At 42.0% G+C, this 25,662-nt stretch overlaps 1 protein-coding gene across 1 annotated transcript in view; it reads left to right on the top strand.

The window, feature by feature from the left end:
* The window catches only part of CALCR (calcitonin receptor), a 266,191-nt gene extending 240,817 nt beyond the window's left edge, over positions 1 to 25,374 (top strand). Inside the window, exons 12-13 of the mRNA XM_027822731.3 lie at positions 4,261 to 4,302; positions 14,476 to 25,374. Of these exons, the coding sequence (XP_027678532.1) occupies positions 4,261 to 4,302; positions 14,476 to 14,697 (264 nt within the window). The 3' untranslated portion in view covers positions 14,698 to 25,374. The remainder of the gene's footprint in view (positions 1 to 4,260; positions 4,303 to 14,475) is intronic.
* Positions 25,375 to 25,662: the final 288 nt, after the last annotated feature.

Consider the following 25,662-nt stretch of genomic DNA (forward strand, 5'->3'; position numbering starts at 1 on the left):
TGTCATTAAAAACAACTAGCAGCGTCCTCTATTCTTTTCAGCTTAATGTTAGAAACCTATGCTGCGCGAGTCCTCCTGATCTAATCCTAGCAGTGTGCATTAGGCTAAATCTCCTTAATTTACTGATTTCCTCTTATTCTGGAACAGGAAGCTGGAAATGTGTCCTCTGCAATGCCACCTCGTTCCTTGTAAAACTCTCCTGTGCCGTGATGCCTCTGAAAAACACAAAAATGGTTAGGCTCCTGGTGTGATGTGACCCCTGCTGGCCATGCCAACCAGGAGTGTGTCACTGCTCCTTGTGTTGCCCCCATCTGCTTGGTGTATCCACTTGTTGTCTTTTGTCATATTTACATTGTAAGCTCTTTGGGGCAGGCACTATCTTTTGTTTCTGTGTTTGTACAGAATAAGGCCCCAATCCCTGCCTGTGGCCCCTAGGTGCTATTGCAATACAGATCAATAAACAGTGATGCTTGCAAAGAAGGTTAGCAACTGGCCCAAATTGAGGCAGATAAGGCTGACCACAATTTCCATAAGGGGCAGAACAAGTAGTACTCTGGCCACTGCTCCCTTAAACTCAGCTCCTAGAATTGTTTTAATAGGGGAAGGAGCAACAAGTGCTTCAATGACGATTAAAAAGAATGTGGAAAGTGAGTAAACTTCGATACTGAAAACTAGGGGCCTCAAGGTAGGATCTTGAGAGGATTTAGGGTGGGTTTGTGCAGGGGGTCTGGAACAATTTGTATGGGGAGGGTGCTGAGAGACATTGAACCTAACTGTAAACCCTGTGTATAATGGAATCTACTTCAAGCCAGAGGGGTGCTCAACAGAAGTACTGACTCAGTCTTGTAACACCTCTACTGCCCTTATCAGTAGCCCAAGTGGCCCTCCTCCGGACAGCGGTGAACTGACCTGGTCTTTCCAGAAACCAAGCAACCTCTAGCTACATTTTTTCCAGATGTTGAACATCAGCCCTTGGTGGCTGTGAGGGGACTGTGAATAGCCTGTGATTTTTGTTTTTGTTATGGCCACAAGGATGGTATGTCCAATCTTCTTATTAAATGTTCCATTCTATGCATCCGATGAAGTGGGCTGTAGCCCACGAAAGCTTATGCTCTAATAAATTTGTTAGTCTCTGAGGTGCCACAAGTACTCCTGTTCTTTTTGCGGATACAGACTAACACGGCTGCTACTCTGAAAACTATGAATTCTGTTACTGTAGCTTTCCCTCTGGGTTGTTTCACCTTTTCTGTCATTTATGGTGCTCATTGGGCATGTCTGATTTTGGAATCAGTCATCTCACAGTCTCCATTTCCACATTCTCCATGTTTTCCTTGAAGGACTGACATATATAAAGAGAAAACAACTTCCAAGTTGAGAACAGAGATGCTTTTTTTGAAGTGTTTTCTTTATTCCAAAACTATAGATGAACAACTTCCTGAACATTCATTATCCCTTCAAAGAAATTGCCCTCAAAGTTGTCTGATTTCGGCAAAGCTTGTTTCTGATTTCACTGCTGGAAGATTTGAAGTAAAAAAACAATGCATAGAATAGATACCACATATATGTTCAATATCTTACTATAAGAGTGTCATGAGAATTAAGCCTTAACACATCCTTATTACAGTATTAGAATAGTTTATCTATTGTTACACCATGCATACTGTGCTACTCAGATAATGAATGCTACCAATTCTTGCTAACACAAGAGCAGAAGAATTTAAAGAGCACTTTGGCAAAGTATCTTAAAGCTAATGGAGGCAGATTCCAAAGCTCTCTTCTGAAACATCTTGGGGGAGGAAAAAAATTGACAATGCTGAAAACAAGAACATGAAGCCAGTGTGGAAATAGATGATTTTTTTTTCCGGTAGGCTAAGAAATGCGGCTTTGAAAAATGCTTGGTTGTATAAATCGAAAGCTATCTAAACCTTAAAGCAGGATTAAGCTTCCACTCAGAATAATGCAGTCAGCTACAACCAAGTTTTTCAAAATCACAGGAAACTTTTGTTTCTTTAAACTACAGTAACTGAGCATTAATTTTTATTTGTATGGATTGTATTTTCTTAAGTAGTATCTATTGTGTTTATGCCATAGAGGGTAACACAGAATAAAGCGTTTTACTGATGTAGCTGTATCACACCTCAGAGCCAAATCCAGCAGCACAAAAGGAACTTTAAAGCTGGCCTTACTGTCCTGTTGAGGTTGGCTGGAGAAAAGGGGATGAGGCAAAGCATAAAAGTAACTCACCAGTTCCCAGCTGCTGGGCCATAGGCAGTTGGGCAAAAATGGCCACAATTTAGAGCAACCCTGGAAGGCAAATCAACTCCCAGTCTCCTCCAGGATCAAGGAGCAGCAAAGCGGGAGGGGCATAAAGTCACCTTTGCCTTCTCCCCTCTGCCCAGTACTGCTTTGCTGAACTTCTCACCTGGGCTGACGTTTATGAGAATTAACTACATTTCATTCTAAAAAAGTGAGTAGAAATCTCATTTTTCTGAACTGCATCCCTCCTGCATTGTCTACTGGGGATCTTTTGCTCCTAGTGGTTCTATGTTCTTTTCTTTATTACTCTGACCCTGGCAGGTTTGTATTGTCATCACTAGAGGGTTTTTACCTTGAGTTTATTGATTGCCACTGCACTCAAGGTGGTTAACAACTTTGCAAATGCTAGTCTGGATAATCCTCAAATGGCTGGTTCCCCTAGGGTTCTAGCCTGGACTATATATTTGGGGGGTGTCCAGAGTTAACTATACAAAGGTGTTTACCTCCAGTTAATTGGCAATCAATTGACTTCAGGCATAAAGACAAAGCTACAACACTTCTAACCCTCCTCCCCCTTTTTTTTTTCCACAGCATCCCTCAGGAATGCTAGCCACTACGTTGCAATTTCCCCCTAAAAGTCATTGCTACGTTTATTTTATTACTGTTTAAGGAATATTTTAAGTGATTTAAAACGAATGCATTTGATGTTAAATGTGGCTATGTAATGCTATTAATAAGATCTAATATACCTTTTAGAACATAGTACAGAAATCTTTAAGAAAAATTCTTTTCTACTTAAGTGGCTCTGCATTGCAGCACCTAAGTGTGAGAAATTGCTCTTCTTTATTTTATGCTTCCTCAAGTTCCTCATCATATGTTCCTGACCTGATGCTGTTTCATTTTGCTGTAGCAGTAATGAAATATCCCTCTTGACTCCTATTGTGTTACTTAGATTAATTTTAAACAGTGAGGGTCAAGTTAGGACCAATGTTCTCTCTCTTTTTCTTTGTTCTCTCTCCTCTTGCTCACCCCATTCTCTCTCCTCCTTCTTTCCCATCCACTGATGCTTCCATCCACCCACATAGGCATATGCGGTCTCCCATTCCCAGGCTCACTTCTCCAAACACCCATTCCAGTTAAGAGCTCCTGGGCATAGGTGGCGACTTCATGGGTGCTCCAGGGCTGGAGCATCCATAGAAAAAAATTAGTGGGTGCTTAGCACCCACCAGCAGCCAGCTTCCTCCCTCCCCTTCAGTACCTCCCACCCACCGGCAGCCCCGCCAATCAACTCCTCTCCCTCCCTCCCAGTGCCTCCTGTGTGCCATGATCAGCTGTTCCATAGCATGCAGGAGGTATGCTCGGGGGAGGGGGCAGAACTGGGCAGGAAGAGGCAAAGTGGGGTCAGGAAGAGGTGGGGCAGGAGTGGGGTAGTGGGGGAAGGAGTGGAGTGGGCAGGCCTGGGGCGGAGCAGCAGCTGAGCACCTCAGGGGAAGGAGGAACTCCTAGGGCACTCCATTCCTGCTGAAAAAAGAACATGTGACACCTGGCCTGTGCGGCTCCCCTTGCATCCCTCTTCTGAAAGAAGAGCAGTTGCATCTAGGTCACTCAACTTCCCCCCTTTCTGTCTCAAGATTCCATTCCAATGAGCTGCTCTGCTCCTAAGCTTACCCCCTTACCTTGGACTAGGCCCTGCCCATTTAATGTCCCTTTTCTAGCACTCCCTGACAGGAAGCAACTGTAATGCTTAAAGGCAAAAGTATGTGAACTGGAATGGCTGGTAATGGCAGCAGACCATGACAACATAGGCACAAGTAAAACATGGTGGAAAGGCAAAAATCAATGGGATACTGTAATACCGGACTATACACTATACAGGACAGTCTTTTGAGGTTGTGGAGGTAGGAGCGTAGCATAATCCCTTCATCTCATGACTCTGAGCCTTAAATTAGCAATAATGGACAAACATGGAAATATTCTAACCTATTTTGTTTTTGTCCTTCTTAGGGCTTACTTGTTGCAACTATATTCTGCTTTTTCAATGGAGAGGTAAGCATGTGAAGTTCATCAACTGTACTGAACCAAATTCAGCCTCTTAAAGTAGTTGGACTGTTGTTCACAATCAACATAACTAGAGCACTATAAATCTGTATTTTACATGCCCATATTTTTTTCCTTGCAACATCACTGGAAGGTACTTGAGTTAGGACTATGATCTTTACAGAGCAGATGGTGGAAAATGAGGTCCAGGGGATGAAGTCCTCACTCTTTAGCCTCTCAATTTAATTTAAGTCAGAGGAAAGACAAAAATAGGTTGCATTCTATATCAGCCTCCTTCACGTACCAACTTCTGCCTCCAATTCAGAATAGTGGGATGATTGGTTAAAATAATCAGAAGTGAAATAGTCAATGGTGCTAATATGTGAATTTTGACCATTAGGCACCATTATCGACACCCTGTTGAGATTAATGGAAGTCCTGCAGATCTCCCAGAGCTTTTATTTCTATCTATATCCATAAACCTAGAAACTATTTTTTAATCATAGCTTTTATCCTGCAAAAAGTAATTGAGTTCCCAGAGAAATGCTGTCATGAACGACCACAGTATACTGTCTCAGTCTAACCGCTGACCTTAAAAGTTAACTTGCTTGTCTAATTAAACTGAGCGATACAAACTCTCTGCATCATATATTCAGAGAAACAGTTCTGTGTCATTACAAAGTGCCATTTCATTCACTCATTTGAGGATCAGCATTGGCCTGTTAAGGTTTATGATTTGTAAGTAGTAATTGATAAATAAAAACCCTTGAGTAAAAGTTCTCTCCCACTCTCTGACAGCTGGATCAATATGTTATGTGCCTACTACTGCTTTTAGGTCTACTCCACTATAACAATGGTATTATAAATAAAAATAGCTTGGTAAGACACATCAAGAGCTGCTTTAATATCTACAAGAAGCCACTTTCTGAAAGCAGGTTAACAGAAAAATACTTTGAAACATATTGGGAGCATTACCATGAAACGCTGTTGAAATTAAAACAAGGTATTTCTTGTAAAAATTGTGTGCATTTGAAGAGTTCAGTTTTCAGCATTGTGCAAAGGGAGATGGGTACGCAACTTCTCCAACTGCAGGAGCAAATAACTGTGGGAATAACTTTGTGTATGAATTTAGGGCTATCTGAACCATAGAAATGAAGGGCCCGATGGGACCTCAGGAGGTCAGTTAGTCCAGATCATTTAGACACTGAGGCAGGATTAAGTATACTAGATTATCCCCAATATAAATCCTGGATAGAGTCCCAAAATCAAAGACATAGAATCTAAATAGACTAAGGCAGGGGTGGCCAACCTGAGCCTGAGAAGGAGCCAGAATTTACCAATGTACATCGCCAAAGAGCCACAGTAATACATCAGCAGCCGCCCATGAGCTCCCCCACCCTGCTCCCAGCGTCTCTCACCCACTGGCAGCTCCTCCCTGTACCTCCTGATCAGCTGTTACGTGGCCTGCAGGAGGCTCTGGGGGAGAGGGGGAGGAGCGAGAGCACGGCAGCCTCAGGGGAGGGGGCAGGAAGGGGTGGAGTGGGGGCAGGGCCTGTGGCAGAGCCAGGAGTTGAGCAGTGAGCACCCCCTGGCATACTGGAAAGTTGGCACCTGTAGCTCCAGCCCCGGAGTCGGTGCCTATACAAGGAGCCGCATATTAACTTCTGAAGAGCTGCATGTGGCTCTGGAGCCACAGGTTGGCCCCCCTGGACTAAAGGCTAGATCCATCAAAGGACTTTGGTACCTAACTCCAACATTTAGGCACCACTGAGATCCTCAAACTCCCTGCTCAGCCACTGCCTAAAGTAGTAGGCACCTAAAGTTACTAGTGGTGCAATCCACAAAGGTACTTTGGTGCCTAAGTCCTGTTTTTAGGTACCACTGTGACCCACAACACTCCCACTTGCCTGCTGCCTAACCCTGCAAGCATGTAAATTCACTTGGTGCATAAGATTTGCAGTAAAGATTCCCTAAGCACCTATGTTTCTGAGCATGCACACTGGTCCCTCACTCTAGGTGCCTAAGCCACAGAGTGATTCACAAACCAGGGAAGACAGGCATTAGTCCAACTAACTTGCATGTGGGAATCCAATCCAGTAGGGATGCTCAGAGCCTGCCTACCAGATCGAGTCCCTCAGTCAAGTTCACACAAAACAGCTGGGGGTGGGGCAAGGAGGAGGACTTCTCTTATAATCTGTAGGCTAGCAGCTACGGCAGTGACCCACAATATGGTAGTCCCCAGTATAAGCCCCCCTTCCTCCTGCAGGGGAGAAGGGATTTGATCAGGGATTGGCTATATCTCAGGTAAGTGCCCTAATCCCTGGGCTATATAGTCATTCTACCTCTTCACTGGCCCAATTAACATTTAATTATACAATTAATTAAATAAAGTGAAACAACTTCAATAGGAGAGATGGACGGAGACCCACACCAGAATATTGCATAGACCTGTGGTTAGGGTATTCAGTTAAGAAGTGGCTGATCCCTGTTCAAATCCCTTCTCCTGCTCAGGTGGAATGGGGATTCCCACTTCCTAGGATCTTCCTAGGAAGTACCCTATCCACTAGGTTAACGATTACAAAGGATGTCCTACACACACACAGCTGTTTTGTTTTGGGCTTCACATGCACTGTAGGTGGCTGAACGCCTATCTTCCCCTCGTTTGTAGATCACTGGCAGAGATCGGTGCCTCCTCGGAGCCCAGACTGAGGCACCTAGCACCGTGAGAGGGGCCGGGCTTAGCACACACTCCTCTGGTCAGCATCTCCGGAGGCTAGTTTAGGTGGCTCCCGCCCTCACGTGCTGGCTTTGTAGACCGGAACCGCAATCAAAGTTGCCTGTCTTTCCCCACTGACTGTAGAGGGAGCCCAGAAACCTAACTAAGACTTTGTGGATCACAGCATTGGTGATTTTCTAGATGCTTAAAAGTTAGGTGCTGCAATGCGCTGCAACACCTAAATCCCTTTGTGGCTCTCACCCAAGGTGCCTAAATTTCTGCCAGTGCGCATGTAGACAGCTGCCTCAGGCAAGATGCAGGGGTGCCTATCTCACACCGAAGACACAGCAGGATGCTCAAAGTAGGTGTTCCCCTGCCTATATAGCTTGCTAGTCCCATCCAGTAGGTGTACTCAGCACACACCGAATACCCCTAAACAAATAGAAGTGGTGGTGCCCAACCCCACCCTTGCCTTTTAGCCCACTGATTAGAGCTGGGCTGAATGTGGGAGACCTAGGTTCAATCCCCCCTCAGCCTAATATGGAGAAGGAATTTGAACTAGGTACCTGCCCCCCTGGGAAAATGCCCTTACCCCCTGGACCATGGGGGTACTCTGGAGCAGAGTTCTCTCAGTCTCTCCTGTTGAAGCTGTTCCACTTTGTATGAATAATTAGTCACTGGAGCAGGGTGACTGTAATCTGCATCTGCTCCCTCTCAGGTGAATGCCCTGACCAGTGGGCTATCCTCTCTCTGGGCCAATGCATATTTAATGATTTATACGCAGTGGAACTCTGGTAATCAGCTTATTCCTGGTTTCCAAGTATAACAATGAAGTTGTGCCCTGTGTGTCCTTGTAAAAAATTACAGTGTCGTCATAGATAATACATTGCAAAGTGTCACTCGTAAATTAGATAAGACATTAGCTGACAGAGTATGAATTATTATATGATTTACTAATTTAGGCATAATGTGGTGTTAAGCAGAAAATCAAAGGCCAAGTTTCAGGAACGTTACTAAGTATGAACTATACATCACAATTTTCTTATTTTCATACAATATGTACATAAAATTAGGAATTAGAATGAATACATTCATATTAAGGAATTATACCGTATTCATTTCACTACTCAAAATTCTTAATACTCAGGTCACTCAGTTTCTCCTGCCCATTCATAATTTAGTATTTGCAATAAGTGGTTAGTAATGTAGACATTATTGACTTCTACAAGAGTTCCATTGCAATTCAGGTCCAGTAAAATGATCTATTATTTAAAATAAAGTGTCTTGAAAAAAGCCAAACATCCAGAATATTTACATTCTTTGGAAATGTTAAAGTTTCCCATTGGCTTCCCTGTTGCTAATTTAAAGCAAGTCAATTACTGTACCAATATCTTCATCAGATCCAGATTCTGGACACCACAAAGTTCAGTGGGTGTTTGGATCTGGCATTCTGTGTTGGCCCATTCAGCCCACTGTTTTGATAGTGGCTATTTGTAAAATGCGGATCCCTCTCTGGGTTCAGATTTCAATCACTGGAGAAGGGTGATGCTTCATGCATTCTTCCAGCACCCAGCTAAACTGCTGGTAGTAGGAGACATCCATAGCTGTTAGTGAGTTCCCCAAAGGAGGGAGATCTCTGTCCTCTTTGATGACTTCACACCTGACATCTCCAGGACTAGCTTCATAATACCGTGGTTAGTTGAGAGTTGCTTCCTCAGTGTTCAGCCACTCTAAGAATCTTCATTGTCTGACTGATTGTCACTCAGCCAGAAGATCCAAATCACTGTGAGGATATCCGGGACACAGTGAACAGTCAGAACATACACTCACTGGATCCCTAGTCCCCATATTCTTATTGATGTGTATGGTGGTCAGCAGAGGAATAGTCATATACTGTCTCCTAGTGACTGAGTATCCTCCTCTGAATTGCCAGCTTGGAATGAAACAGGAGGCAGCTCCATGGCTGTAGCACACCTAGCAAACCTGGACATCACAGAGGCATGTTTGGACTAAATAAAGCCTAAAAGTAGATAAGAAATAGGGCCGGAGATTGAAAAGTGGCTTCCAATTTTGCATCTACGGTGTTGCTCCCCTAAATAATTGTATGTGCATTCTATCACTTGGGTGTCTAACTATATGATTGCAGCTGTAGAGATGATGATGGTCTAATGAATCCTTGGTGAAATGGATCATATATAGCAACAATGAGAGATGTGCTTAGAAATCTTCTCATTTGCACTTATCTCTGCAAACAGCCAATCAGTGAAACTTTAAAAAGTTAGGTTTCAGAGTAGCAGCCGTGTTAGTCTGTATTCGAAAAAAGAAAAGGTACTTGTGGCACCTTAGAGACTAACAAATTTATTTGAGCATAAGCTTTCATGAGCTACAGCTCACTTCATCGTATTTTCCACGGAATGAATCTGATGACGTGAGCTGTAGCTCACGAAAGCTTATGCTCAAATAAATTTGTTAGTCTCTAAGGTGCCACAAGTACTCCTGTTCTTTTTTTAAAAAGTTACAGGTTAATATTTAGCAATGTTACACAATGTGTGCATGCAGCAGTTGTAAAATTCATGAACCCATTTATAGATCAAGTCATCAGTAATTTGAAAATAATTATGGGCATATTTTATAGCACATAGACCCAAGACTATCTGCTAGTACGTGTAAATCGGGACTTTGTTGGTAGATATCCAAGTAGCATAAAATGTGCTCACAGTTGTATAGTCCAAGTAACTGGGCTAACATGTGGGTGAAGTGTGGCAGAAAAGAGGATGTTGGAAAGGTGCAGTCCATCCCCAGGGGTCAAGGCTACAATGTAGCCCCCATAGAGCGCCTTTCTCCCAAAGGTGGATTTCACCCATAACTGGTCATTTTTGAGTTATAAATATAAACAAAACCCATAAAAGAATGTCAGAGTGGGGCACCTAATTTAAGAAAGGGACGATTTTACACTCATCCAGTCTAACTTCACAACCATTAGGACCAGCCTTCAGTGATCTAATAGACTGAGCTCAAGGCTAGGAGCCAGGAACTACAGAGTTCTCAGCCCAGCCCAGCTCTGCTAAGAAATCCCCATGTAGCATTTGGCAAGTCAACTAATTTCTCTACTTCACTTTCCATCTGTGAAATCGGGATAATAGCAATTAGTTCCCTGCCTCACTTTGAGGATTAATTAGCTCTGTCCGTAGCTGTCGAAGCACTAAGTAAACTTATTATAGCAGCAGTGGATGAAGATGATTTTCTACAAACTAGACAAAAGACAAACTCAGTGGGTAGGGTGACAGGTCTAACACCTGGAAGTGAGAAGCTGTCTCCATAGAGGCCAGTGCTGCAGTCCTTCCTCTGCCAGAACTCTTACTGATTTCAATGGGAGTTTTGCCTGAGAATAGACAGCAGCACTGGGCCTACAGTGTTCTATAGAGATTCAGTTAGGGACCTTATTAATCTTCAGACATTTTCTCTTTCTGGAAATGTGGTGTCTACACCTCGCCTCCTTTTCGTCCTCAATCACTTTCTTCCAAATTCCAGTTATTCTTTCAGGTGCACAAGGAAAGAGAGAGGGGTTCAAGGCCATAATCTTGGTAAAGAGCAGAGATACTGCCCTTGGCTAGCATCAGTGGCAGCACTAGGCACCCCAAAAAAGGGGTTTGAAAGGGACAGCCTGAGATCCCCCCACACTGGTCCTTGGAGTTGGCCTGGCATTGAAAGGAGCATCTGCTGTCCTCTCCCAGAGGTAGGCACTGTTGCCACTCCAGCATGTGTTCCCTCCTGGGTTTCTGGAGAATTCTGGCTGAATCAACTAGAATTCCTCTTGGGGCTCATGCTGCAGCTTGGATCGAATGCACAGCATAGATTAAAGCCACAATCCTCAGGCTTCATGAGAGACCATTTCCAGACCTGTGTATCCAAATACTGCCAAGTTACTAGAACGCAGAGTGATATTTCATGGAAAAACATACTATGACAGAGGTAGGGACTTAGCATTAATGTGACAGAAGTTCCGCTCGTCAATGATTTACTTTGTACTACTGGGTCGTTCACTTCAAGGCAGAAACAGATGATGTTTGTCCAAAACCTCCCAAGACTTATTAGCCTTTCACATCAGTATTTGCAGCAAGCCACACACTCACTTCCTCACTGCAAATTATTTTCCTCCATTCCGTACAAGCCCAGCCTACAGCACTGTTCGCCAAGACACTGAATAAGAAGCCATTGTACATTGCTGATGTCTTAACTAATCGGAAAAGAAGAAAGCGAATGTGTAAATTATGGGGATGATTTTCTCAGTTCCCGAAGCTGAGAGCTGGACCCACCCATGACTGCAGAACGTTATTCTTGTGATGGGACAATGTCCAGCAGCACTGCGGTACCTCTCTACAACAACACTATACAGATGGTATGAGCTTTCTGCGTTAGCCTGCTCAGTAGACCATGCTTCCAGTTCTGAGGTTACTTCTAGACTGGAAGGTTGGCCAAGAAAATGGAAAGTCTGTTTGAAAATATAGCCATAGATCTTTCTTGCCAAAGAGGTGTGAATGGCTGGCAGAGAACAGAAAACATTTTAGAGAGCTGAAGAATAAAGTAAACCCAAACTTCCTCTTTACTTAGACTTTGGTTTATTTCACGCACCATTGTGGTGTAACACCCAGCTGATTAATCTCTTTGATTATTAACATATTAATGTCACGCACATGATTTTTAAAAGCACAGTCATGTGACTAACACATTTCAAATCTGCATATGGATAGTTTTAATTAGCAGAGGATATGATCATTTGAAATCAGTTCCCTATTCCTTGGCGTTAGCACAGAAATACAGTTGAACTCAATTTGTAAGTGCAGCTACAAATCTCATAAACTAAAGGCCAGTGAAGAATTAAAAACATATATTCTTTAACCTCATGCACTCGGTACTAAATTGAGTTTATTCATTTTAATTCATAGCAGTTTTAACCCTGGGTTGAATCGGGAGAGGAATGCTTGCACTCTTCCAAACGCCCCACAACCAAAGTATTACCCCCTGATGAAACCAAAATGAGCTGCTACTCACAGTAGATTGTGCAGCTCTTCATACTATGATCAGGCCTCTCTTCTTTAAGCCATGTTTGTCCCCAGCCTGCATTTATCCTGGTGCAACCTCAGACCACAACATGAGTAGAAGCAGCTTGAGGGTGCATGAGGGGCTCACCCACCCTCTGCAGCAGCATTCCCTCCCACTCTGGACCCACAGGGGTCTTTTCACTGGTCCTGGGATCCTCCTAGAGAGTGGAGGGGAAAGACATAGATGGGCCAGGCGCAAGACCAGGGGACACATCCTCCTCCTCCTTCCAGCCACCTGGAGCTTACTCAGAAAGGGTAAACTCCAAATCATCTTTTCTGCAGAGCACCAACCACACTCCAGTAGCCTCCAGGGCAATGATGGTCCCTGCTCACAGTGCAACCCCAATGGAGTTGTGTTCCAACGTAGGTAAGGGGTAGGGTGACCAGATGTCCCAATTTTATAGGGACAGTCCAGATATTTGGGGCTTTGTCTTATATAGGCGCCTGTCCTGATTTTTCACACTTGCTGTCTGGTCACCCTAATAAGGGGGGAAAGGGGCTGCTGGTGGCTAGAGCCAGTGTAGAGAAACAAGGTTTCTGCACAGGTTGCCCTGGCCTCCCTCCGATCCAACAGGTTTCAAGGACTGCCCTCTAGGCCTTTCCCCGTGAGTGGGTGGGAAACCCTATCTCCTCCTGCCCCACAGAATGATGTGGGGAAATTCTCTGAATGAATCCTTGCAAAGATTGCTTCCCTTGGTCCCTTCCTGTGGGTTTCACTGATGTGAGACACTGCATTTACACGCGATACGAACCACTGTAAGGGTGAAAGCTGCTCATTAAGTAACTGAAATTCATACAGGACTTACCTACAGTTCTGTACTACAGCTTTGCTGCTGTATTAGCAATGCTTTGTCACATTAGATCATACCGGAGATCCTTTTCACTAATCGAATTTCTGCAATGGCATGATACGAAAATCTCATTAATGCAGCTCATTCCCCTTAGCATTACCATAATAAACTTTGGTCATGCCCCTTACAAGTCAGGATGCACTGTGGTTTCCAGTATAAACCTAGGCTTTCTCTGTGCTTGGCCTCTAGCAAAAATACATTCAGCCATTCTTGAGTTATGGGAAAGTAAATAAAAACAACACTTCTCCAGCTGAAAACAATTCTAACCACATTGTCTTCAACTGGACTACAGCAAAGAGATGATATGGCTGTCGTTCTTGTTATGCGTTAAGTAGTCCTGTTGAAGTCCAACTACTTGCATGAGGAAGGATTTTTAGGATCACTCGGCTTGGCCCTTGGCTTAAAAGTACAAAGTTGCAAGCCACTGACATATCCCTTCCTAGCATAGTGACGTAACCCACTATACGCTTTGTAAGCATCTCACAGTTTTAGCAGTGCCTAATGAAGCCTCACCTTTCTATGACACGACAGCCCACCAGAGAGGTACAGAGGCTCCTGCTGCTGCTATTTGTGTGTGGGTGACATTTACTGTCTATGAACTAATAAAATGCATTAGAATTCGGGCATTACCAGGGATATCAACGATACTTAAATGTTGCTACCTAAGTCAAAAGTACAGCCCATCTTAAGGCTAGTCTGTGCGTTTAGACACAGCCCTGAGGAAAGGGTGGTATGTAATCTGTACCACCCTGGAGCACTGTGACACCGGGGCACATACATATGTCTCAATTCCTCACCTGCGTGCTCCCAGTGCAGTTATTTACATCACATTGTTGCAGTAAATTATTATCCACCCCAACACTCTGTCTTTGTCTGTTCCTCTCTTATTTTCCACACACCTGCTTTGGGGAGGGAGCAAGCAGGCGAGTACCCCATTCACTCCTTCGTGCCTGGACCCAAAGCCTGGGAATGGCCAGTAAAGATGTTAAGGAGGTTTGGTATTCCTCTGCATGGTTATATAGGCCGAGTCTGAAATCAGCTGTCTGAGGGAATTGCGTTCTCCTCCTCCCCGTGATGGTGTATGTACGAAGGATGAAAACCACTGGTGGGCAGCGGGCCAGCACCAAGGCCTCTGCATTGCTTCAGTTTTACTATTCATGACTAGTTTCGCTGGGGCAAAATGTCCTGAGTGTACACTACTTAAGCTTCACTGCTGAAGTTTTACTTAAGCACTGTGTGCTGGCTCTCTGCACTGAGAACATTTCACCCCGAATAAAACTATTCTTGAATATTTTTCAACCAGTTCTAACCTCAAAGCAAGGTGGACACAAGGAGATTAAAATAAACATTCGGTGAAAAGCCATGGCACTGGGTTGATATTGGAAAGTAGAATTTCCAGCATAATAAAAAAAGGGAAGGGAGCCAGTTTGTGCCTTGTTATGCCAGTTCAAATCCCAGCCAACTCCATCGACTAATAATAACGATAAAACTATTGCTTGGCTTCCCCTTGCAGGTACAGGGCGCTCTAAAAAGGCAATGGATGCAGTATAAGACCCAATGGGGGCAAAGACGACGTGAGCACTGCTCTACGCGATCTACCTCCTACACAGCAACATCTATCACCGAGGTCCCAGTTTATCTGTATCATCACGATTCCACCAACGAACAGTTAAATGGAAAATACATAGATGACTCTGAACTCGTTGCATTAAAATCTGGAGAGACGTCTGCCTAGCTCAGAGGAAAACGAGACAAACAGGTCATTTTGCATTCTGTTCATGGCAGGGTGGGGCGAAGGGGAGGAGTTCGGACTTGAGTGCCACTGTGGGAGAGTGCTAAACAGAACACATCATACGCGAACTATAGAAGCATCAGCTTCGGCCAGCGATGGCCCAGCGAGAGTCTGCCTGAGAGAGGTGGATATAGTATTTGATACTACTACAGCATGCTGCTTTTAGAAACAGGGCTGAGAACGGAACTATTCAATGAAACATTTGGATTTTCCACAGTTCCTGCTACTTGCCATATGACACACAGATTCAATAGTAGTAACAATTCAAGGTATCCCATAGCAGATATAGAAGAACGGATTAGTTCATAGCAAGGAGTGTTCAGTTTCCAGACTGGACTAACTAACGACCAATTGGAATTGTTCAGCATTTGTTGCTTTAAATACCTTTCTTTCACCCTAGACTTTAAACGATCATCTTTCATTAGGTGTAACGGACTTGGAATCTGTTGTTGTTTATCATTTTAATCAGCTCTGCTGCTTTCCTGGAAATGTTTGCACTTGGGGGTGGGGGAGAAGAGAAACCCATCATTCCAAGGTATTCAAATCCTTAGCTCAAAAGGATCTCATACAGAATTACCCTCCTGACATCAGGTGCACAACAGAAACAAAGGTAAACTATTTATTGCATTAAAAACATTCAACACTAGTAGGCATAAGCATCAGTAGAGAAACAAAATACGTCTTTGGGAGCCTCATGAAAGTCCTGGAAAAATCTCAAAAAAATTTTTTTTTCAAGCTATGCTAGTTGCTCGATAATATTCATTCATAGGAAACCTGTAGCCATAATACTCCACCCAGCAATCTGATAAGTAAGGAACAAATTTTGCACTATGAATAAACTGTGAAATGTATTTGGAAATTAAGATTTTTGTTAATTGCTGTTGACACTCTGAGCCTGCCGCTGGTGAACATTTGTCTGTCTAATGAAGTTGTGTGCTGGCAGTAAAGGAGGCCAGTGGAAGAGATGAGGAACTAGTTTATACCAGCGTCACAGCCGAAGAAATATTCATACTTAGAAAGTCAATATTTTATGTAATTATTAAACACTAAAGGTCTTTTTATGATTGTTAAATGAGTCTTACAGCCAAGGAGTAACTTATTTATAGCTGTAAGGCTCCTCTATTGCCAGTGTCAAATGACCGTTACACACCATTGGGCTGAGTAAAATAGCTACAATTTCTTTCCAAAGGTGAATGTAAAAGTCCTTGCAAATGGATAGGACCAGTGCCTGGGCAGCTCTGAGTAGAGCTTGGCAAACATTTTTGACAAAAACTCTTATGCCAAACTTTTATTTTCTGGAAAATATGCAGATTCAGTGACACCAAAACATTCCATGAATTTATGTCAGTTTCTTTGAATTGTTTCAGTTAACAAAACCCCTAAAATATTTTAAAAATCATGTTTCATTTTGACATTTTCTAAATTAAATATTTAAATTATTTTATTCAAAAAGATTGTGTAGAAATTTCCTTTTAATTTTATTTTAAAAAAATTTTAAATGCTCAATTGAAATAAAAACAATAAAATGTTTCAGGTTGAACAAAATATTTTGTTTGACCTGAATCATATATTTTTATCTTTTTAATTTTTTGATTCAGTGAAAAATATTTTAAAAATCTGTTTTTTTCCCCAGAATTGCAAGTGAACCAAAAAACCTATTGTTCACCCAGTTCTAGTTCTAGGTGCTTGCAAGTCCTAGGACTTTTTGCCTATAGAATTTAACTTGTATATAAAGTTCCCAAGTATCTGAAAGGATGTCCAGTGAAATGTATCACTGTTTCTCCTCTGGTTTTCATGTAGTTGGGTAATTTTAAAGCCAACAACTAGTATTTGTACAATGAGGTCTTGACTTTTTTATTAGGTTAACCAGTTATTTGGCACCTTTGAAGATAGGCCAGAAAGAGTCCATTCATTCTGTTTTCCTCCACTTCTACCTATTGTGTGATCCACGTATATTTGTCAGCACAATTCTACCAGCCTCAGGCCCGAGGAATGAAAACAGAAGGGAGACAGTCACATACCTCTGATGCCACAGACCCACCTACTCCTGTCTTTGGTGTCACTTGCTTCACTTAGCTATCTCAATATCAGCATTCAGCCATGAGTTGTTTGAAGGTTGATTTAGCACTTGTGTCACAATCCCATCTCTGGGATTCAAGGAGGAGAAGAGATAGGGAAAGGAGGGAGAACCAGGGAAGTAGGGACTGGAAAGGAGAAGGAAGAAGAGGACGAGGAAATGCTATCTCTGATGTCACAATTCCACTAACCAGTGACTTTTGCAGAGGCACCAGCTAGTTACAAATATATTTTAAACTCCCTTTCTTCTTTATTTACTTTATTTATTGAGATTCCATCCAAGATTTGTTTTTCCCTTGCAAGAATCACAGACTTGGTTGAGGCATAAACAAGTAATTTTGCTCTACTCTTAGCAGTGCTTCGATTGCCTAAACTATAATTAGTTCTGAGAGTTCTAACCTCAGAGCTTGCCAGGTAAGTAAAGGAGGGAAAATATTTCAAATCCAGCACTTCGCTTTACAATGTCAATGCATTTGTAGCTCTTAATTCTCCAAGTAGAGGGTCTAATCCTGCAGGAAGAATTGTGAGGAGAAAGAACTGCAGGATCAAGTTCACATTCTGTTAGGGTGAAATTAATTCGTTAAGCTCACACAAGGCCTGTGCAACACTCAAGCACTGAGCATCTGATCCACAGCCATTGAAGTCAATGAAGAGATTCCGATTGACTTAAATGGGCTTTGGATGAGGCCCTAAGGTATTTGAATGGGACTTAAATAGTGCACAGACCCTGTGGACCCGCTTCACAGACATGAATCTCATGCTTGCTGATATGGGAGAGATTTTAAACATTCTGAGCAGGATTGAGCCCCAAAACTTTTCGGTTCACCTGTAAAATTGACATGGAGGACTACTGGTTGTACCTAACTGTGCTAACCTCTACATTCCAACACACATATTGGGACCACATCTTCCTACCAAATGACCTTTCACTGAATGAGAATGAGTTCACTGACAGTGGAATTCAGAGTTTATTTAATCCAGTGTTGTATTTGGGGAGAAAATATAGTCCTGTCCATTCACCCAGTGAAAAAGCTAGGTTGGAGACCACTGAACGTGTCTGCTTTGCTGACTGTACAAAGGAAGGTATTTTTTTCGGACAAGAGTGTTTTGTGCATTGCTATTTCTACTTTTGCTAGTGAGCTATCATGGTCCATGGAGGATTCAATAGTCAAAGAAAACAAGGCAGCTTTACTATGAATTTTATATTTCTGAACATTTTTGATGCTTATTGTACTTTCCAGTAGGGCTCCAGCAGGTGTACTTAATTTCTAACTACAGGAAATAGATTATTGTAATAGAAATGTACATAATTCATAAGGTCTGATAAATGCTTGTGTAACTTATATGTACAAATTGTTTTTCAGAGTCTGTTATATTCACGTAAAGTACACTATTGACATATTTTTTTAAGGGAACATCATGTTTTGGCTTCTTCATTCATTGATTCATTCTACTTCATGAACTCAGCTGGAGCAACAAACTTCAGGATCTTGGTTTTCTCTTCATGTGATGAAAATCTCACATTCTGATGTGGGCCAGAGTAGCTTGAGTGATGTCAATGGAGTTACAACAATTTTCATCAGCAGAGAATCTGGCCTACAGATCTATTTAATTCAATATTAGCCTCACATGGGGACTGCAGGTTAGAGCTGTTCAGAAAGTTTTCATCAAAACAATCGGAACAGCCATGTTCATCAAAATTAAAATGTTTTGAAAAATGTATGATTTTGATGAAATTTCATCAAAACAACAAAGGCAAAAGGAGGCATTTTGATAAGGTTGAAACATCCCATTCTGACACTTGCAGAATGGAAGGTTTTGATTTTTTTAATTTACAAATGATTTTTTTCAATACTAAATTAATTGCGGGGGTTTTTTATATAAAAAGAATTTAAAAGTTTAAAGGTCAAAATTTGAACCAAATGTTTTGCTCTTGCCACAAAAAAAGTATTTCAATTGACCTGAAACAAAAAAAAAAATTAGAATTTTGTTATGTGGGAAACTTAAGTTTAGTTTTTTGTTCCATTTTGGAATGGAAAAAAAATATTAAAATAGTGGAATTTCTTCTGAAACAGAAAATCCAACTCTCCCACCCCGGCCTACTTCATATGCATATTCTTTCCAGAGCTGTCTTCATGCTCCATGTATGCCACAGACATTATAACCATGCCAGCATCACCGAGGCCTGCACAGAAAGCAGCAATGGGTTCAAGCCAGAGTCATATGTACATAGATTCTCCAATGGCCCCCGCACACCATACAAATGGTATAGAGGAACTGCAGTTGATAATTGACTCACTAGGCTGGAATAATTGCAGCAGTGTTGAAGGGGCTGTTTTTTATGTTGGGGCTTGAGGGGGAGAATTTCAACCCCTCGGTGGCGTTTCCCTGCACCTGCATACAGTCTGATTACTAAGGCATTACAAAGGTGCAGTGAATTTCACCTCTGTGCTTGAGAGAAAGCACTGAAGTCTCCATGACAATGATGGTGAGAACACGTCTATGACCAAGCAATAGCAATTTCTTGGCATGAGCAAATCCAGCCTTTAGAAATGTTTATTATTTTAGCACATTTCGTACTCGAGTGTAAAAAAGCTGCAAGGAAAATTTGAATCAATGGGTCTAAAAAGTAGTTTCAGGGAAGACACAACCTATACCAAGAACTTTAGTAGGACCCCTCTCCTCTGAAACCCCATCCCCTCATATAACAACTCATTTCACTTAATATTGGCTCTGGCTTAGAAGTGTTTGTACAGCTGGTTTGTTTGAATAGCTAAATCAAGCAGAAAGGTTCTCGTTCTTCTTCTTTATTAGGTACAGAAACTAAACACAAATTCAAAAAATCATGGCATGGAATGCTGAGACTGTATTTTCATTTGGTCCTTTTTAAATGCCTAAGAAATATATTTCAGTTAAAAAAAAATACAGCACAATTGGGGGAAATGGCTTGCTCCACCTTATAACAGCTAGCAGCAGCGCTGCCTTAATTAAAGGTTTGCCAGCATTTCCACTGCAAACTCTCCATTTTCATGTGTTTATAACTTGGCAATAAAACTTTGCTCTGGGATGGAACTTTGTTCTGGGATGCAAAAATCTCAGCGCATTCCTGTTCTTATATTTTTTTCCCCTTACAAATATTAACGAAAAACAATGTTTGGCTCTTTTCAATGATATAAATTTTAAAAACTAACAAAATAAAGATATCCTAATTTTGAGTGCTTTGCATTTTTGTAACTCAGCTATGTCTTCATGATACAGGCAAACATATAGGATTGGCTATTACTGACTCCTATGGAAATTTGTATGCATATGCATGGAACAGTAATTGACTCCAACCCAATTATAGTTTACCAAATTTAGGGCCGGATTCTGGCTCTCTATTCATGGGAGGGGGCACAGAAGGCTCTCATCCTTCGAATGGACTGTTCAGGGGGAGCCTGAATTCCAGAGCTTGTGCTTTTTGGGCCCAATCCTAACCATCACATTGAAATCAATGGCAGTTTTGCTACTACCTACAATCACAGCAGCACTGGGACCTTTGCATTCCAAGGTGCAGAGGGGGCACAATTATGGCCATAGCAAAATATTTACAAAGTGAGGTGAGGGTGTGGAGGCAAGACCTCCAAAGAAGCTGACAGTCTGAGGCCAGCTCTGAGGGGAGCTCACATTCCACCTCCAAAAAAAAAAAAAAAGCATACAGCCACATTCTTGTGTGTCTATACAGGCAAAATATAATTCCCTTAACAGTCCTAAATTCATATCCACTGCCAGAAACACCGTGCTGTTCTCTGACATTTGCCATATTTGGCAGAGGTTGTAATTAAAAGTACCTTTAATATAAAAGTAAACATTTTACATGTACTCCAGATATTTCTGTGCAGCATGGTATTGTACAGATACTTTTAGATGGACTATCTATGTATAAGCACCTCTGGGTTGAATCTTCAGCCAGCACCTCTTTCAGGACCAGAGAAAAACCTTAAAAGGGAAAATACCTCTCAACGTTGAAAAATAAAGATTAGCATGTTTCCCTCAACTTAGTACAGTGTAGCTGTGCATCAGAGTTTTAAACCACCTGTTAAATTGTGCATGAAGTCTCAGGGTGGAGGGAGGATCTCTCTCTTCTGCAGTAAGATGTTTGATTACCCTTCATGTCATTTGTGGATGTAGATTAGGTGCTCAAGTTTGAAAATTTTGCCCAGAACATGAATGTTCTCTTCTATTAAGAGTTGAAAGGGGTAAAAAGACACTCTCTCTAACAGGGCACAGATATATTATAGTTTGATAGACCGTTGCATTTGGTTATATTGTGTAACATCAGCCATGTGAGAGGGTGTAACCTGAGTGTTACAAGACACCACTGGCCATGCTTTACCCAAACACCTTTTGAGAGGAAAGGTAGGTGAGGTAATATCTTTTACTGGACCAACTTTTGCTGGTGGAAGGCACAAGTTTTGAGCTACACAGAGTTTTCTTCGGCTCTGGGGAAGGAAGCAGCATGTCTGAACTAAATATAAGTTGGGACAGAAAAGTGATAAAAGACAAAAACCCTTTTCACAAAGCTATCACTCAATTTCTGATCTTTCAATACTTGTCCTCAAGGGAAGCTGGTACAACACCTTCAAAAGGCTTGCCCGGGAACTTACATTCATAGCTCTGCTAGACACCAAAAGCCTTGGACTTAACAGGGACACTGGTTTTATGGCCCATTGCAATTTGTAACGCTGCTGCCAGCTATCCTTAACTGTCCACTTCAGCCCTTTATACATAACAATCTAACCCTCAATTGCCCACTTCAAGTGACTACCTCATGCTAGTCCAACTTGCATTTAACTCAGGCTATGGCTACACTAGAGAGCTTACAGCAGCACAGCTGCACTGATACACCTGTGCCATTGTAAGCTCTCTGTGTAGCCGTTCTAAGCCAACAGGAGAGAGCTCTCACGTCAGGTTAACTACTCCGGCCCCCGTGAGCAGCGGTAGCTATGTCCACCGGAGACGCTTTCCTGCTGACATAGTGCCATCCACACAGGCGTGTAAATCGGCATCAGTTATCTTGCTCAGCGGGGGGTGGCTAATTCACACCCCTGAACAACATAATTCCACCATGATTTCAACAATATCCATCCCACCATCAACCTCAGCCTGGACCAGTCCACACAAGAGATCCACTTCTTGGACACTACAGTGCTAACATCAACTTCATTAAACTGTAGTGTAGCCATAGCCTCAGACATTCTGCTTCCTTCTCCAGACTGGAAGAAGAGCTCTGTGTAGCTCAAAACCTTGTGCCTTCCACCAACAGAAGTTGGTCCAATAAAAGATATTACCTCACCTACATTGTCTCTCTCATATTCTGGGACACTGCAAACACACACCTTTTGTGATCTGTTCTGCATTTTTCTCCTCTTTGTCTTCCATTTCTCTTTGCTCTTTCATCTGTGCATCAGCCAGAAATCATACACCTTTTCTTGGAAATCATTTCTTCTATACAGCCAGAATTTCCACATTTTATTGCCTACTGTTAATTCCACTTGTGCACTCCTGTCTGATGTATGTCAAGAGTACAAATTCTTTGGAGATTTATTTTAACACCTACTAGATAATATGGTCCAAACAAGTTTTTCACACTAATGCTTTAACAAATTACATTACAGTAGAACCTCAGAGTTACAAAGACCAGAGTTACAAACTGACCGATCAACCACACACCTCATTTGGACTGGGAAGTACACAATCAGGCAGCAGCAGAGACCAAAAAAAAAAAAAAAAAAAAAAAGCAAGTACAGTTCTGTGTTAAATGTAAATTACTAAAAAAGGGGAAAGTTTTTGAAAAAAGATTTGATAAGGTACGGAAACTATTTCTGTGCTTCGTTTAAATTTAAATGGTGAAAAGCAGCATTTTGCTTCTACGTAATTAAGTTTCAAATCTGTATTAAGTCAATGTTCAGTTGTAAACTTTTGAAAAACAACCAGAACGTTTTGTTCAGAGTTATCAGCATTTCAGCATTGCACATAACCTCCATTCCTGAGGTGTTTGTAACTCTAAGGTTTTACTGTATATAAATTAAGGATGCACATTTTCAACAAAGTTAGGGAGAAAGTATTGAGCAAATAGTCCAAAAACATTCAGAAACAAAATAAATGATGGCTTCTATCTACCTGTAACTCACTTACTGTTTTTTTTAATTAAAGCAGCATCCAAAAGTGGATTTGGAAGCAATTTACACTGCCGGGCACAGGCCACAAATATCTTATAAAAACTCTAGCTAGTATATACATATGTATGTATGCTTAATTATATAGGGCGTAATCCAAAGTTCTGCCAACATACACACAGTGCAAGTTGGAAGTACGGGAGAGATCAGGGTGCATAGATGGTGTAAAACTCACCTTTACACACCTCCAACTCTGGGCCTTCTGTGCACAGCTGGCCCCGCATAGAACATCCACCTGCATACTGGTGTCCTTTCCCCTGGTAAGAACTGTGCTAATGTTTCCAGGTCCCCTAGTGGTCACTCAGCTATATTAACTCCTTCTCAGGAAACCAGGGGATCATGCCGCTAAGTTCAGCCAGCCCACTGCTCTCACTCCTGCCCCTATCTTGTAACCATGAAGAAATTGCAGGAAACCAGGCTAGAGATCTTTGGAAGCAGAACGCATGCCCTGTTTATATGGTGAGGAATCTGCAGGATTCCTGAGATATTTCCACAGAAGAGGCACTCTTCCCCCCTTCCCACTCCCCCTGCCAAGAGAAAAGCCCCATAAGGCAATGCTGCCAGCGGCTAAAAGGGTGGTGACAATATAAAGTAGTCTCTTTCTCAATGCTCTGGCTGTTCTGTCCTAGAAGACCTCATTGCCAACACCCATATAAGGCTCCATTATTATGGGAAAGGCTTCTTCAGGGTCCAATTGTGGTTCAGTACATTTTGAGTTACACAGAGGTAATTCCCATTGACTTCAGTGGCAGAATTTGGCTCTGCCTGTTTTAAATATTATGAAATTAATACCTAAATAACTGGCAGACATTCAAGATACATGATTAACATCGTCATCACTTCATATTTCAAACAGGACTAAAATATAGTGATAATATGATCCATATATAAAATGCTTGCAATAATGAGATTATTTTTTATACGGCCCACTCATTTATTTTATTACACCATAGTAATATCTTGCTCGCCCACCAGAATAGCTGTATCAGTGATGTCTTTGTATGTAACGGGACTAACATTTGTTTTATCTTGAACACTTTGCAGCATAACAGCTTCTTTTTCCACCATCAAAAAACCTAGGTAAGTCCCAGATCCTGCCGTGATCTCTGAGCAGGTGGACTTGGCCACCATGTGGAACCCCACAAGTTACACTTTCTTGGTACTTTTATTATCCCTCTTCACCTGCAGGATTAGTCCTGTGCATGTAAGGTGAAATGAATACCTGTACAGACAGTGGCACAAGGCTGATGCACCAATGAAGTCCCACATATGCCCTATTTTGAGGGTGTAAGTGGCATTTAAGGGGATACATAGGCCTTTGTGGTGACCATCTGCACAGGGGTGGACTTCCCCCGTGGTGGGTGTTTGTTTTTTTAACTAACAGTCACTTTGTGGGCAGATAAGGTAATGACTCATGTTTCCTCCACAAAGTCAGTGAAGAAAGGGGTCGTCATCATTTGAAAGGGGGACTGCTTAATTGCTGTGAACATAAGAAATATTATGAACATTGTAAATAGTCTGGATTACAGAAGCCATCGTCAATACAAGCCGCCTCAGGGGAAAAAAGACAGAGAAAAATCTGCCATGAATTTAGCTGTATAAAATGGAAGGGAGCCCAGCTTTGGGATGTTACAGAATGCAGCATGGGCAGGTGTAGCTGGCTCAGGCCAGTAATATACATAAAGTCATCACATAAAACTTTCTACTTATTATATTCTATTATTAAAAGGGCTTTTTTAGAGTATGAGCTCATATATTATGTTAGCGTACACAGCAAGCGTTTAGTTGCTACCTGGCTTCTGCCTATGTAGTTATGGTAGTTCTCAGGATTAACTAGCCATCAAGTGACGTGGGGAGTAGTTCTGGCATATTCTGTGGCTACAAACTGACTACAAGACATAACGTTTACATGTATGACATAAATTAGTATGTCCAACACATATGTATGTATCTATTAGATGGACCATATTCTAGCCTTAACTTCCACAACGGGGGAGGAGAGACACAGTTTGTTCCTCCATTATATTATTCCTCCCTGGTGAAGCCTCTCTGCATGGGATCCATGGATGTTCAGGATCTATGATGGTGGAGGAGAGTAGGGGATGGCTGCAGAGCTGCCACTATCCCGATGGGCCCATCACCACCACCACCAGATGGAGGAAGGTGTAGGAAATCCTGAAGAGGGAACCACACTGTGTTTCCTATCCCCTGAGCAGAAGTAGCCCACCAAAGAGACAAAGTGGAACCAATTTTACTTTTTAAACAACTATTTTAAACAGAGAGCTCTGATGTTCAGCCATAATGTTTGTTTATATTGAAATATTTACTGCTCAGAAACATTCAGGGCAAAAACTAGAATTGCACCTGAGTTACAAACCATGATTCAGAGCAGGACGCAGCATTTAAATAAAGAAAAAGTTTCATCCCATGTATATTTTATGATTATTACACATAACCTTTTTCAAGTGAGTACCTCAGCCTAACTTACTGTCATGGTACATTAGCAACAGACATTCACAAGTCAAGAGCATGATGAATTATGATTTTTACATAAAGTGGATGTCCACATACCCTAATTAGGTTTCTTGAGTAGCTTTTTGAACTTCAGGTTGGC

The sequence above is a fragment of the Chelonia mydas genome, chromosome 2 (genome assembly GCF_015237465.2).
Source record: "Chelonia mydas isolate rCheMyd1 chromosome 2, rCheMyd1.pri.v2, whole genome shotgun sequence".
NCBI classification, from domain to species: Eukaryota; Metazoa; Chordata; order Testudines; family Cheloniidae; genus Chelonia; species Chelonia mydas.